At 38.8% G+C, this 15,537-nt stretch overlaps 1 protein-coding gene and 1 long non-coding RNA gene across 4 annotated transcripts in view; one reads left to right on the top strand and one right to left on the bottom strand.

The window, feature by feature from the left end:
* On the top strand, positions 1 to 3,496 carry LOC127084064 (putative wall-associated receptor kinase-like 16). 2 transcript variants are annotated; one of them, XM_051024448.1, is made up of 3 exons: positions 3 to 1,031; positions 1,144 to 1,326; positions 1,609 to 3,496. In XM_051024448.1, the coding sequence occupies exons 1-3, from the start codon at positions 143 to 145 to the stop codon at positions 2,799 to 2,801; spliced, it is 2,265 nt and encodes a 754-aa protein (XP_050880405.1). In that variant the 5' UTR covers positions 3 to 142; the 3' UTR covers positions 2,802 to 3,496. The 2 variants fall into 2 exon arrangements, with proteins under 2 accessions (XP_050880414.1, XP_050880405.1); XM_051024457.1 differs by lacking the exon at positions 1,144 to 1,326 and having other exon boundaries at positions 1 to 1,031.
* The window catches only part of LOC127084107 (uncharacterized), a 20,586-nt gene continuing 6,187 nt past the window's right edge, over positions 1,139 to 15,537 (bottom strand). Inside the window, exons 3-4 of one of the 2 annotated variants that reach the window (XR_007788623.1) lie at positions 6,170 to 6,287; positions 1,139 to 1,287 (exon numbers count right to left, since the gene is read on the bottom strand). This is a non-coding gene — a long non-coding RNA (uncharacterized LOC127084107). The remainder of the gene's footprint in view (positions 1,288 to 6,169; positions 6,288 to 15,537) is intronic. The other variant, XR_007788626.1, reaches the window with a different exon arrangement.

A 15,537-nucleotide genomic window follows, 5' to 3' on the forward strand; every position in this document is an offset into this window, starting at 1 on the left:
TTCAATTTTATCATTCAAATTAAACCAAGAAAAATCAGTCATTTTGACTTTTCTCTTTTTAAATAGCATTACAAGAAGAAATAAATACTAAAAAAACACCCATGGGTTAGCATAAAGATGAACCTGAAAAATTAGCAAAGAAATGCCTATGGCTGTGCACTCAAAACAGCTGCTGTCGCTGCTGATGGTCTTTATTGCAAAAGCAGCTACTCAGTTAATATCTATGCCAAACTGTCCAACAAAGTGTGGCTCTGTCACTATTCCCTTCCCATTTGGAACCACCAAGGATTGTTCCTTAGACAGCACCTTTCTCATCAATTGCAACAAAACATCTTCATCTTCAACCTCACCACAAGTACCTTCCTTGCCACATAGTAATCAAACTGTCCTAAACATCTCAGTCAACGGCGAACTTCATGTTGCATGGCCAGTAGCCAGAGATTGCTATGCTGAAAATAGAAAACTTGTGAACCAAACATATTGGGGTATCGATATAAAACATTTTTCCATTTCGTCAACTCGAAACAAGTTGGTCGCAGTTGGCTGTGACACTATTGGAGCCCTCTCAGCATATGATTATGGGGGAAACAACTACACCACAGGATGTGTGGCTTTGTGTAACAGGCTTAATGATATTGTGGCCAATGAATCTTGCTCCGGCACTGGTTGTTGCGAGATTTCAATACCCCAAGGTCATGTGTTAAATCAAGTAGCCTATACTTCTGGAAGTGTCTTCAGCAATCATTCTGCAGTACATGACTTCAATCCCTGTGGTTATGCGTTTTTGGTTGAAAATGGAGCCTACAACTTTGAATCTCAAGACATCCTCAAGTTGGAGAAGAAGGAGTTTCCTGTGTTGTTGGACTGGGCGGTAGGGAATCAAACATGCCAGCAAGCTCAGAAGGATCTTTCAAGTTATGCATGTAAGGACAACAAGAGTACATGTTATGATGCAACTGAAAGATCTGGTTACCTTTGTAGATGCTTTGATGGATATTGGGGAAATCCTTACCTCATTCACGGTTGCGAAGGTACTATATATATTTCTTATCTCTTGATAATCAATAACAGTAGCTATTGTTCTTAGAAAACTCAACTCTCCATTGTGAAAACAGAAATTGAAACTGACAAATTACCCTCTAGATATAAATGAATGTGTGGAGTCCAATGACTGTGTTGAGGGAGCAACATGCATCAATCTTCCAGGAAGCTACCATTGTTTATGTCCAGCAGAATATGAGGGAAATGGGAAGATGAATGGAACAAAATGTAGTCTGAAATCCAGTACTAAAACAAGGAAAGAGATCATACTGATCATTGCCATGAGTGAGTAAAACACAATATATTCTTGATTTTGATAACCTTATAATATGAAACCAATTCTATTATCAAAATGAAAAATGTTAAAATTTGAAATTCTATGGCAATTAACAATATTAATCCATGTTATAAATTCAATCTCATTTACCCAAAGTATTCCTTCAAGACCAGAACAGTGGCATTTTGAGATTTTGACCTATGTCATTAACAACATAAATTAACTTGAAACATCAACAAGCTAGGCAGAGCAGAAAGAAAATAATCAAGTTTCCATTTGCTTATATCCAGGTGTCAGCATAAGTTTCGCAGCACTACTGGTGGGAAGCTTTTATGTGTACTTGGCATTGAAGAAAAGAAGGCTCATTAAACTTAAAGAACAATTTTTTCAACAAAATGGTGGCATGCTGTTACAACAAAAGATAGTGAGGCGTGGTAAGTCAACTGAAACAGCTAAAGTATTCACTGTTGAGGAGCTAAATGAAGCAACCAACAACTTCGACGAAAGCAAGATCCTAGGTCAAGGTGGTCAGGGAACAGTTTATAAAGGAGTTTTACAAGATAAAAGAATTGTAGCAATAAAGAAATCAAAAATCAGTGACAGAAAGCAGATTGAGCCGTTCATCAACGAAGTGATTGTGCTTTCCCAAATCAACCATCGAAATGTGGTAAGGCTTTTGGGTTGTTGTTTAGAGACAGAAGTTCCCTTGCTTGTTTATGAATTCATTTCTAATGGTACTGTATATGAGCATCTTCATGATCAAAACCAAATTTTAAAGCTTACATGGAAAACAAGATTGAGAATAGCCAAAGAAACTGCTGGAGTCCTAGCATACTTGCATTCTGCTGCATCTACGCCAATCATACATAGAGATGTGAAATCTTCAAATATACTCCTAGATCACAATCTCATTGCAAAGATTTCTGACTTTGGAGCTTCTAGGATTGTTCCTCTTGATCATAGCCAGATAACCACTCTAGTACAGGGGACATTAGGGTATCTTGACCCAGAATATTTCCACACAAGCCAGTTGACAGACAAAAGTGACGTCTATAGCTTTGGGGTTGTCCTAGCAGAGCTTCTGACAGGAAAGAAGGCATTATCTTTTAGCAGGCCAGAAGGAGATAGAAACCTTGCAGTGTACTTTGTTTCTTCAATGAAAAAGGGTCGGGTACTTCATATTTTGGACAAAAGTTTAGATGGGTCTAATACTGAGCAACTAAAGAAAGTTGCCCATATTGCAGAAAGGTGTTTAAGGGTAAAGGGTGAGGAAAGACCCACCATGAAAGAAGTGGCAAAGGAACTAGAGGGAATATTAGTTTTTGAAGAGCACCGTTGGGGAAGTGGCAATTTGTCTTCAGAAGAGACTGACAACTTGCTCAGAGAAGTGTCGTCGGTTATCAATGTTGAAGATGGCGGCATTAATTCCTCTGACTCATATAGCATAAACCAGATAACGATGTCAACTATTGGTGGAAGATGAGTAGTTGATATTAATACTCAGAATTAGAAGTTAGTCTATCTTTATTATAATGGTGTCACAGTGTATGTTGTATATCCCCTACTTACTGGACATATCTATACCAGTTCAATTTTTTTATTGTTTCTCTTATTTGTTCTCTTCTGTTAAAGATAATTTTTCTGATATGGTTGATAGAAGAGCATATGCTCTTAAATAGGATACAATGTAATTACAAAGGAAATTCCTAATAAATTCTAATCATTGCCCATATTCAATTCTATAATTAAGGGACAATGATTTCTATCATGGTTGTCAAGATCTAGATTTAGATGTGAGACCTTCCAGCATGTTTCCATGTTTCCGCGGCGGCGTGCAGCAAAGATCGCCGGAGATGGCGGCGCGGTCGGAACACAGTGGAAGATTGTGAAAGCAGAGATCTATTTCGCAGTTGGAAAACCCGTTCAACCCGCTCCGACCGATCCGATTCAACGCCCATTCAAGGAAGACGACCCGTTTCAGCTTTTTTTGCGACCCGTTTCAGATTAAATTTGGCCATGTTCAGAATTTAAAGCCAGAAACCGTTCCTTTCTACAAGGCTGATTTTTTTGGGGAGAGTTAGGGTTAATTAAAATTTCAATCTATTCAATGATATCATTTATTCTATTTTTCAATTCCTTCTAATAAATGGTCATCATTCCTTCTTCATCTCTCATCAATATCAGTGTTATACATTTCTTCTCTTCTTTATCATACCTTTCTACAAAGTTCTTCATTCTATTCTACCACACTTTTTTTCAATGTCTTCAATTCCAGTTCGTGCATCCTCATTTGCACCACCAAAAGTTCAAAAAAATGCTCTCGGAAGCAGAACTGATATTGCTTGGGAGCATGGTGTCTCTGTTGATGGAGGAACACGGAAAATCAAATGCAGTTACTGTTCAAAGGAAGTAATTGGAGCAGTGTACAGGCTGAAACATCATTTGGCTTGTACACAGATAAATGTTGGTGCATGTAGATCTGTACTTGATGATGTTAAAGTCCAAATGTGGGAGATTTTAAAATCTTTGCAAAACAATTTACTAAAATAAATAGCAGAGGACGCAGATGAAATAGTAACAGGAAAGAGGTCAGTGGAGGATGATGGTAATGCTACGCCTGCAAAACTTTTCAAGAAGAAGGGAATGAGTACTCAATCCACCATCAACTCCATCTTCAAAAAGAATTTGAGAGAAGAAGCATGTCTTGAAATTGCTTCATTCTTCTACAAAGATGTCATAGTTTTTAATGTGACAAAAAGTGAAGAATTTCAATAAATGTTGGAGATGTTTCAAGACATGGTCTTGGATTCAAGCCACCTTCCTATCATGAAATTAGAACAAAGTACTTGAAGCATAAAATGGAGGAGACAGAGAAAGTAATTGAAGAACACAAGCTTATTTGGGAGAAGACAGGATGCACTATTATGAGTGATGGGTGGACAGATAAAAAAAGGAGAACAATTCTGAATTTCTTAGTGAACAACCCTAAAGATACTTCTTTTTAAAGTCCATTGATGTTTCACACGTCACAAAAACTGTTGATGCAATTTTTAAGATAATTGATGACATTATGGAAGAAATGGGAGAAAAAAATGGTGTGCAAATTGTCACTGACAATGCTGCAAACTACAAAGCAACAGTACAATGTTAATGGAAAAGCAAAAGAAGCTCTATTGAGCACCGTGTGAAGCACATTGCATTGACCTCATGTTAGAGGATTTTGAGAAAAATATAACAGTTCACAATGAAACAATTTCAAAAGGTAAAAAAATCACTCAATTCATTTAAAAGCCCTCCCTTATTTCTTTATTACAAATTCATACAAAAGGAAAGGATTTGGTAAGACTCGTGGTTACTTGATTTGCGACATCTTATTTAACTTTGGGGTGTCTCATGGAGAATAAAGGAGGATTGATAAGAATGTTGAGTGGACAATAACCAAGTTTGCAAAAACAAGTGAAGGAAAGCAAATTGAAGAAGTGGTTATGGATAAAGAGTTTTGGAAAAATATTGTTATTTGTTGTAATGGTGTTTATTCATTAATCAAAGTACTTCGTTTAGTGGATTCTGATGAAATGCCAGCAATGGGATTAATTTATGAGGCAATGGACCAAGCTAAAGAGAAAATTCAAGCTAACTTCAATGATGTTCAAAAAAGGTTATAACTAAAACTCTGATTCTGTTTCATTTTTATTCAAAATCTGGTTCTTGTTTTGTGTACTCTATTCAAATCTGGTCCAAGTTTTTTTATTCAACTTTGCTCACTGCTTTTATTTATTTATTATTATTTAGTTACAAGTCTCTATGGGATATTATTGATGAAATGTGGGATAAGTAATTGCACATGCCTTTACATGCTGCGGGTTACTATCTCAACCCAAAATTGCACTATAGCTCTAATTTTACAGCTGACTTGGAGTGAAACGAGGGTTATATGATTGCATGGAAAGGATGATTGGAGATGTAGAAGAAATTAGTAAGATTGATGCCAATTGGAAGATTTCAAGAGAAAGGCAAAGTTTTTTGGTAGTCCAATAGCATTGGCGGTGCTTAAAAATAAAACTCCTTCACAGTGGTGGGAATCATATGGGGACGGGCATCCCGAGCTACAAAAGTTTGCAATTCGTGGCCTTAGCTTAACTTGTAGCTCATCGGGATGTGAAAGAAATTGAAGTGCCTTTGAAATGGTCCAAACAAAGAGAAGAAACCGATTGAAGCAAAAAACAATGAATGATGTTGTGTTTGTAATGGCAAATTCAAAGTTGGCAAAGAAGAAGAAAACAAGAAAGGTGATAGAATATAACATTAATGAAATTGATTCGGATGATGAGTGGATCGTGGACAATGATCAAGGTTTCATTAGATGATGATATTTTGGATTTCACAATTGAAAATGGAGATTTGGAAGTTGGCAATCAAAATGATGGAGAGAATGGAATTGGCAATCAAGATGATTTGGAGGTTCACAACCTTGAAGATGAAGATTATGGAGAAGATGAAGATGATTTGGATGTTGGACTTGCTCAGGATGCGTTGAATGCTTTGTTAAATTGAAGTTTATGTTTATGTTAAATTTTAGTTTATGTTTAGGGTTTATGATTTAAAATTTAGGATGTGGTTTATGATTTGGAATTTTGGAATTTTGGATGTGGTTTATTATTAATTAAAAAAAAATTATGTTAATGTTATTTTTTTTTTAGTTATTTGTATAATTTTGTTTATTTGGTGGGATCTTACGATCCGATTTACGATTTTACTATTCACGCTTTTTTCATACCCCAACAACCTTTAGTGAGGATTCCGATTTTGACAACCATGATTGGACTTGCTAGAGAGGACAATGGACTCTACCTTCTTATGGAAGCTCTTGGGACAAGTAGCATTGAGTCAACTTCCATTGTCTTTGCTGTCATAATTTGTTCCTTCCCTCCATAAAGAAATAATGTTGCGTCACTTTCGGTTGGGTCATCTGATAAGATCAATTTAGCAAATAAGAGAAAATTAAACAATACACAGGAAGATTAGAGGAAGAAATAGAATATTATTCCGTACTAGAGTTCAAATGGGATCTAGTAGTATAGGAATTGCAGAAAAAGAGAAATAAAAAGCTGAAAAAAGAGGCACTTCGAGAGACCTATCTCTCCTAGAAATTTTCTCCCCTCAAAACATGCATAAGCAGAATGCAACCTTCCCTCATGATTTATTCTGCGAGATCTAGATTCTCTCTCCACACAGTTGTAGCCACATGGTCAACCCATATGCAGCTCTAACATAATTTGTTTTATGTGTGAACTCATTCCTCCCTCTCTCCTCTTACGTGTCCTCTCATAACATTTGTAATATCTACCAATTTCCCCCCCTTCAAAACTCTCCTTGACCTCAAGGAGAGATGATGGAAATTTTGTCCTCATTCTGTCTCTTAATTCCCATGAGTTTCAAAATCTGGTGGATTCTTCCACTTCACTAAAACCTCAACTTCTCCTTGCTCATTCCTCCTAGCCTCCAGTACTTTCTCAGGGATAGGTTCCAGATGCCACTCTTCATTCATACTGAAATTCTGGCGTAGTTAGAGTTCAGATGTTCTACTTCAAGTCATGACATCTGATCTAACATTGTACCTATTACAGCAAGACAGTTATTACCCTCTGTACTAATGTGCACCTTTTCATTCACTTCTGTTGTTTTCCTACACAGATATCAGCAAGATGTCTCAATCCTGTTTTGGACATTATCTGTTTCATTGTTCCAGTTTGTTGGTCATGTACTTGTATTTCCTAAATTAAAGGTTGTAACAAGTTAAACTAATCTCCACTTATTAAGGAACTAACAAATAGATTATTTGCCAGGTTCATTAATTGTAGCTTAGTTGTTAGTTTCCTAGATTTTAGATCAGCTGGTGGATTCCTGAAGAATAGCCTGAGAAAAATCCTGAAACAGAAAAACTAACCATCCAACAATGTAGCATGTGCAGTCAGGAGTGAATGTCACAACATCCCGTTTGACATCCAAGTCCAGAACCATATGCTAAGTCTGCTTGGTTCCTGAAAACAGACTGTGCTAAATTTGCTGTACTGTAAAAGACCAACCAGTCTCTACTTCAGTATCAGCTTACTGGAAGAACTGTCAAGACATCCAGTTTGACAGTTTCACGATGATCTTTTGGCCAGGTCTGATATGCTTTTGAACTCCAGACTTCACTACATACTGAACTGAAATCATCAGCTTATTAAACAATATGTGCTGTTGTTGATGAATGTCAAAACATACTGATTGACATTCCAACAGAAGGCTATGTATCAGGTCTGCTATTATCTTGATGAACAGACTGGAATACATGCTTAGTTATGGCAGACATGATTATATCATACAGAAGGAAAACAAACACAGGAAATTGTTAACCCAGTTCAGTCCAACATGACCTACATCTGGGGGCTACCAAGCCAGGAAGAAGATCCACTATTAGCAGTATCAATTCAGAGTTAAACTCACCCGTTTACAACTCATCACTTAATCCCTACCCAATGCAATCTATACCTAGGAACTCCTAGATAGAAACCTCCAGTTTCCATTCCTATCACTACAATCACAATGTAATGTTACCACACCTTGAACTTGCTTCACAGCTTCATTCAAGAACAAAATCACTCTTGCCTACAGGCTTCGAGTTACAAACACTCTCAGGTTTTACCACTGAGAAACACATGGTAACCTTCCCACAGATTGGGAGGTTTACCTTACACACACCCCTAAAAATTCATTCTAAGAGGCTTACAAAAACTAGATTACAATCAGCTATTTATAACCTAATCACCCAACTGGATTTGGGCCTTCAGAAAATTGCAGCAGACTTGTTCTTTGCTGTTGCAACTTCAGCAGAAAAATTCTGCTACAAACAAGGTCTTCAAGTTCCTAAACTCTCTCCATATATATCTCCATGTTTAGAGCCTATATATATTCTGATTTAGTCTTCAAGACCTCCACATGGGAGTTAGGATATTCACCAGATATCCTTGTTGATCCCATGACATATACTGAATTAATTTATTCAGTTTCCTACACATGTGCGATGTCACAGACCTGATGTCGTGACATCGTACATGACATGTTGGTCCAGATGTTGAATTTCTTCAACCTAACATATTAAAACAACAGAGATGATTACATTATTTGTTTTCTAAAATTACTGCCAATCCTAAGGAATCAACAATCTCCCCCTTTGGCAAATTTTAGCTAAAACAAATAAACAATACACTGGACAAAACATCCCAATTTGGGAATGCTCTTCATCTCCGTCATTGGCTCCACCACCACAAACACCAAAGTTGGTGTACATGGGGAAGAAGAGGGACAATACTCAGTTGTACCAGAACCCTTCCCCTCAACCGGAGAGCTTCCAGAAGAATATGTAATGCTGAGTACATAGACAATATAACTCAGATCACAAGGCACAACTGTCTTCTTAACTCAGATCACAAGACACAAGTGGAAACCCCAGTTGGTGGATTTTGTGCCTGATGCCAACGTCTGTTTGCTGCCACATCCACAGTTGGCTTGCTTCTGGTACATTCTCAACCCCAGGACTATATTTCTCTCCCCTTTTTAGCTAAACATTTGTAAAGGCACCCTTCACAAAACCAGATCCAGGCGCAGCTTGCCCAAACCTTAACATACCCCATGATTCTGAGAATGGAGTGTTTTTCTTGTAAGAGGAAGAGGGCTATTGCATCCTTTAAATAGTCCAGCCCGTGCCTAGGAATTTCCGGTAGAAATAAATGCTTGGTCAAGATGCATTTATTTTTGCTGAGAAACAGTCAGAGAATCACCAACAAAATCTCAGACTATCTTTGAATACCTTTTATAGCTCTTGACTGTTTCTTTTCCAAAACAGCCGTTCCAGTGCATGGAGACCATTCCATATATGCAGTCAGACACGTTGCACGCGATGTCTTAACATTCCTGCATTCAGCCAGTATTCACCAAGACCTCTGTCATACCTCCAGTAGATACTTGACACCTAGCACTGCTACAGCCAACTTTTCACACTTCAGTTGATGGTTACTCCCCCTGTACCACACAGCTGTAGCCAACAGGCTTATTCTGGTTTATCAGACTTAGCCACATCACCCTTATAATTCCTAATGACTTTAAAATTCAGAAGGAATTAACAGCAATGTCCAGGGCAATGTCATGACATCCGGTCAGACATTCTTCTGCTCACTCAGCCTTGACATACATCACTGCATCCTGATAACTACCTAGTCATCTGAGAACACATAGACCACAAGCTTGGTGATTGCTTGCAGCACAAAGGCACAACTCCCCCTGTCATGGACAACCTACTCTCTTGGAGGTCACACATATCCAACCTGGTTGGACCTTCACCTTCTTCCTGATTCAAAAAGAACTCAACCCACTTGATGAATGGAAAACATAAGACTCATCTTCATGTCTTCAAGAGCGCACCCTCTGTTCAACCCTCTTGGTTGAACACATCCACACCCTGTGTCAATCTCTCTTCTAACCAGAACAGAAAGCCACTTCACAAAATGTTCTAACATTCGTTAGGACATCCTTCACACATAACAGGGAACACCATCTGATAGTCTTCAGATATCACTGAGTCACCAGCTTGATCAAGAAGAATCCAGACATAAATTGGGACATATACCTTTTCATCCCATTACATGAGATAATCTTCCATAGATGGCTCAGAACTCCTACCACAAGCTCCAAGGGATGAATAGAAAACACCTCCTTTTGTCTTCAACTTAATACTTTTCTGCTCAAAAGTAATTTGTCTCAGACTTTCCTCAAGAATAATCAGCTGCCTTATGTTGATTATCTTGATTCTTCGAACTCACTTCTGAGATAGACCAACTGCCACTGGTTGATTACCTCCTTCATGAATTCTCATATGAAAAGGTCAAATGCTGCTTTTTGACCTCCCCAAGTTTATCAGCCTTCACCCTAAGATATTCTGACCTCTCAAGTGAGACTAGAACTTCAAGATTTTGAAGTATCCAATCTACAACCCTGTAGACCTTTCTATCTCAAGTTGATGTGCCACATCACCAACTAAGGGTCTGATGTTGAACCAAATGTCACAACATTGTGTTTTGACATCTAGCTGTTGAATTCAGCTCCTTCTTCTGCCACTTGAAAGAACTTCCTCCCTTCACAGAACTAGGGTTCAATGTTCTCATAGACTTGATTGTGGAACCAAGTTTGAGTAAACAACCTCCATCTTGCTGGTTTGCAGTTAAGTCATCCAAGCTCACACCTTGATGAATCCCTGCTTCTTCTCCAAAGACATCAAACACTCTGATGTATGAGTCTTCAGAAGGACCAGTTAGACACTAACCCTTCAGCTCTACCAAGGATTTCACATCCTAAGGCAAGGCTGTTTCCATGATGTCAAGATTGCTGCCACTTGTTCTTGACTCCACAGTGTGCATAAGCTAATGCACTTCCTTACCTAGATCAGAAATAAACTGATCCAAGTAACCACCATCAAGACTATGATGTCTTCTTCTTCTTGTACATACCAAGGCTGAATCAAGTTTCTTGCCAGGAAACCTTTTCAGAGATCATATGCTTTTGCTGCCACCAAGGAGATAGATCCTACGCCAATGTACTATCCTTCCTGTGATTCTGCACAGGGTCTTGAAGAAGTGATGTTCCAACATCTTTAAGAACATCCGTTATCTTGAGCTCCAAGGATAATCAATTACACACTTGTACTTGGCACAAGTAGACATTGATCTTAAATCCTTTCCCAATTTTCCTTTCAGATACTTCCACCATAAGAATACGTTGAAAGTACTCTTCTTGTGTCAACATCTTCTGCTTGCAAGCACCTAGACAATTTTGAAAGTCTTCCCAGATTAAATTCACCCTTAGGAGTGCGAGAGATGAATTCTTCCTTGCAAATGTGTCACACAACCACCAGAACCCATGTGACACAGGTCAACAGCCAACCAGACCCTAGGCTGACCAGACTTGAGGAGGTTAACCAAAACTCCCCTCAAATTAACAATCATGGATACTCCACACCAATATCCATGCATTGTACACATATGTCTCAACATGACATACACTATCCCTTCCAGTGGCAACTAACTCCTCCACTCACACCAATCAGACTTCAGCTGACCATAAGTACTAATGAGACAAACAACACCAGTCAATAGTAGATATGCATTGCCAGAGCATATTACCTCAACCAACCACTGAATCTTCATATTCTCACTCCTAGTAAGAACTGCCACTTCTGAACGTGGTGTTTGAATACCAAGATTCATGGTTATAACCCCCTTAAATGATATCACAGTCAGGTTACCCCATTATTGACTGCCAACATCCAGGAGACTTGTCTTCCAACACACCATAGTACTTCAGGGAACAACTATCCAACCCTGATCACACTGCAGGGAGATGCCTAACAGCAGGAGATTGCACAATGTCACATCTCAACCAGCTCAACTTCTAGGGATGACCTTCTTGAGCACACACCAAGTTGACCCTGCTCTTGTCAACTTAGCACACACAGATGTCTCCTCTTCCAGGTCAGGAGTAGGTTCCAACCAGAATTATCCCATTGTTTGGACCCTAAAAACATCTGCTCTTCAACCAGTAGCTGTATACTTGTTGAACAACATGTTCTAACATCACATAGAACATTGGTTCCACCTCCTTGGAACAACCCTTCCTTGAAGGTCTTCAAGGTCTTCAAATACACTACTCAAGAGAGTAAGAGAATCAGTGATTAAGTGACTCTCACCATCCTGAAGTGAGAACATCATGATAAGTGGGCTTGAGGAGACTCAAGTATCTTTGACATCTTCAGTAGATTATGATGAGCTCTTGAACACAGCAGCCTTTCATCCACATGAGGGGAAACTACATCAGAGTTTGAGTTTTGCCATGTATTATGCATCGGAAATCATAATACAACTCAACCTATGAACACACACTTCACCAGATTGGCCTCCAAGACCATACCAGGTTTGAATGTGATTTAGTACTAGCACAGCTGTCCCACACACAGGCTAATTGCCAACCTCCAGAGACAGGTACACACCATTCCTGTCATGAACAGTCCATCCACCTACTTCAAGGGACCATTCAGGGAATTACAGAACCTTACACAGGTTCCAGCATCAGTACCAACATAACTCCTTGCCAGCTACCAGAAAGTATCACCCATGGATCTCATCCAGAGACAGAACAGGATGCCCGCTCTGATACCAATTGAAATTCTGGCGTAGTTAGAGTTCAGATGTTCTACTTCAAGTCATGACATCTGATCTAACATTGTACCTATTACAGCAAGACAGTTATTACCCTCTGTACTAATGTGCACCTTTTCATTCACTTCTGTTATTTTCCTACACAGATATCAGCAAGATGTCTCAATCCTGTTTTGGACATTATCTGTTTCATTGTTCCAGTTTGTTGGTCATGTACTTGTATTTCCTAAATTAAAGGTTGTAACAAGTTAAACTAATCTCCACTTATTAAGGAACTAACAAATAGATTATTTGCCAGGTTCATTAATTGTAGCTTAGTTGTTAGTTTCCTAGATTTTAGATCAGCTGGTGGATTCCTGAAGAATAGCCTGAGAAAAATCCTGAAACAGAAAAACTAACCATCCAACAATGTAGCATGTGCAGTCAGGAGTGAATGTCACAACATCCCGTTTGACATCCAAGTCCAGAACCATATGCTAAGTCTGCTTGGTTCCTGAAAACAGACTGTGCTAAATTTGCTGTACTGTAAAAGACCAACCAGTCTCTACTTCAGTATCAGCTTACTGGAAGAACTGTCAAGACATCCAGTTTGACAGTTTCACGATGATCTTTTGGCCAGGTCTGATATGCTTTTGAACTCCAGACTTCACTACATACTGAACTGAAATCATCAGCTTATTAAACAGTATGTGTTGTTGTTGATGAATGTCAAAACATACTGATTGACATTCCAACAGAAGGCTATGTATCAGGTCTGCTATTATCTTGATGAACAGACTGGAATACATGCTTAGTTATGGCAGACATGATTATATCATACAGAAGGAAAACAAACACAGGAAATTGTTAACCCAGTTCAGTCCAACATGACCTACATCTGGGGGCTACCAAGCCAGGAAGAAGATCCACTATTAGCAGTATCAATTCAGAGTTAAACTCACCCGTTTACAACTCATCACTTAATCCCTACCCAATGCAATCTATACCTAGGAACTCCTAGATAGAAACCTCCAATTTCCATTCCTATCACTACAATCACAATGTAATGTTACCACACCTTGAACTTGCTTCACAGCTTCATTCAAGAACAAAATCACTCTTGCCTACAGGCTTCGAGTTACAAACACTCTCAGGTTTTACCACTGAGAAACACATGGTAACCTTCCCACAGATTGGGAGGTTTACCTTACACACACCCCTAAAAATTCATTCTAAGAGGCTTACAAAAACTAGATTACAATCAGCTATTTATAACCTAATCACCCAACTGGATTTGGGCCTTCAGAAAATTGCAGCAGACTTGTTCTTTGCTGTTGCAACTTCAGCAGAAAAATTCTGCTACAAACAAGGTCTTCAAGTTCCTAAACTCTCTCCATATATATCTCCATGTTTAGAGCCTATATATATTTTGATTTAGTCTTCAAGACCTCCACATGGGAGTTAGGATATTCACCAGATATCCTTGCTGATCCCATGACATATACTGAATTAATTTATTCAGTTTCCTACACATGTGCGATGTCACAGACCTGATGCCGTGACATCGTACATGACATGTTGGTCCAGATGTTGAATTTCTTCAACCCAACATATTAAAACAACAGAGATGATTACATTATTTGTTTTCTAAAATTACTGCCAATCCTAAGGAATCAACACATACAAGTCGTAGTGGCTGAGGTTCCATATTAGGTGTAACAGCTTTCTTTAATAGGGAGACATAGAAGACTGGATGTACCCTAGTGTCTTCAGGCAATTTCAACTTGTAGGTCATTGCACCTATCTTCTGTAGTATCTCATAAGGTCCATAGTATCTAGGGCTTAGTTTTTGATTCACTCTCTTGGCTAATTTCTTCATCTTATAAGGTTGAATCTTCAAGAATACCATATCCCCCACCTCATAGTCCATCTGTCTTCTATGCTTATTGGCTTGGCTTCTCATAACATCCTGAGCCTTAAGCAACTGCTCATGCATTTCCTTGAGCATCATATTCCTCTCAGCTATCAACTTATTGACCTCATCTACTACTGAAAAAGGGGTGTCTCCCTTCACTAACACAGGTGGGGCTCTGCCATACAAAGCCTCAAAAGGAGTAGTCTTCAAGGAGGCATGATAATTGGTGTTATACCAATACTCTGCCCATGCTAGCCACTTAGACCATTGCTTGGGTTTCAAGCCAGTCACACATCTTAGATAAGTTTCTAAACATATATTCACTACTTCAGTTTGCCCATCTGACTAAGGATGGTATGCACTGTTGTACTTCAACTTAGTGCCTGCTTGTTTAAACAATTCAGACCAAAAATTGCTTAAAAAAACTTTATCTCTATCAGATACTATGGAGCTAGAGAATCCATGTAATCTGACCACTTCCTGAATGAACAACTTTGCAATTTCCTTGGTTGTATAAAGGTGGCTGATAGGTAGAAAATGAGCATATTTTGTCCGCCTATCCACTACTACCATGATTGTATCTACTCCTTGAACTTTAGGCAATCCTCCAATAAAATCCATGGATATATCACTCCATATCTGAGTTGGTATTGGCAAAGGTTGGAGCAGTCCTCTAGGTGCCAAGGTTTGATATTTGTTCCTTTGGCACACTTCACAAGCCTGCACATATTCCTGGATTTTCTTTCTCATGCCTTCCCAATACACCACACTAGCAATCCTTTTGTAAGTCCTCAAGTATCCAGAGTGTCCACCTACAACTGTATCATGAAACTCATTGAGAATCCAAGCCACTCTTGGTGATTGCTTTGGAATACTACTCTGCCTTCATGATACAATCTCCCACCTTTAAGCTGAAACCCTTTATGGCTACAAGGGTCTGATACTAGTGTCTGCACAATAGCTTTCAGCTTTTCATCTTTCTGTACTTCATCTTCCAACCCTTCCCAAGCTTCACATTGAATGGTTGCGATGTGAGCTTACTGCATTTGCCTGGATAAGGAATCTGCAGCATTGTT

The sequence above is a fragment of the Lathyrus oleraceus genome, chromosome 1 (assembly GCF_024323335.1).
Source record: "Lathyrus oleraceus cultivar Zhongwan6 chromosome 1, CAAS_Psat_ZW6_1.0, whole genome shotgun sequence".
Classification (NCBI taxonomy): Eukaryota; Viridiplantae; Streptophyta; class Magnoliopsida; order Fabales; family Fabaceae; genus Lathyrus; species Lathyrus oleraceus.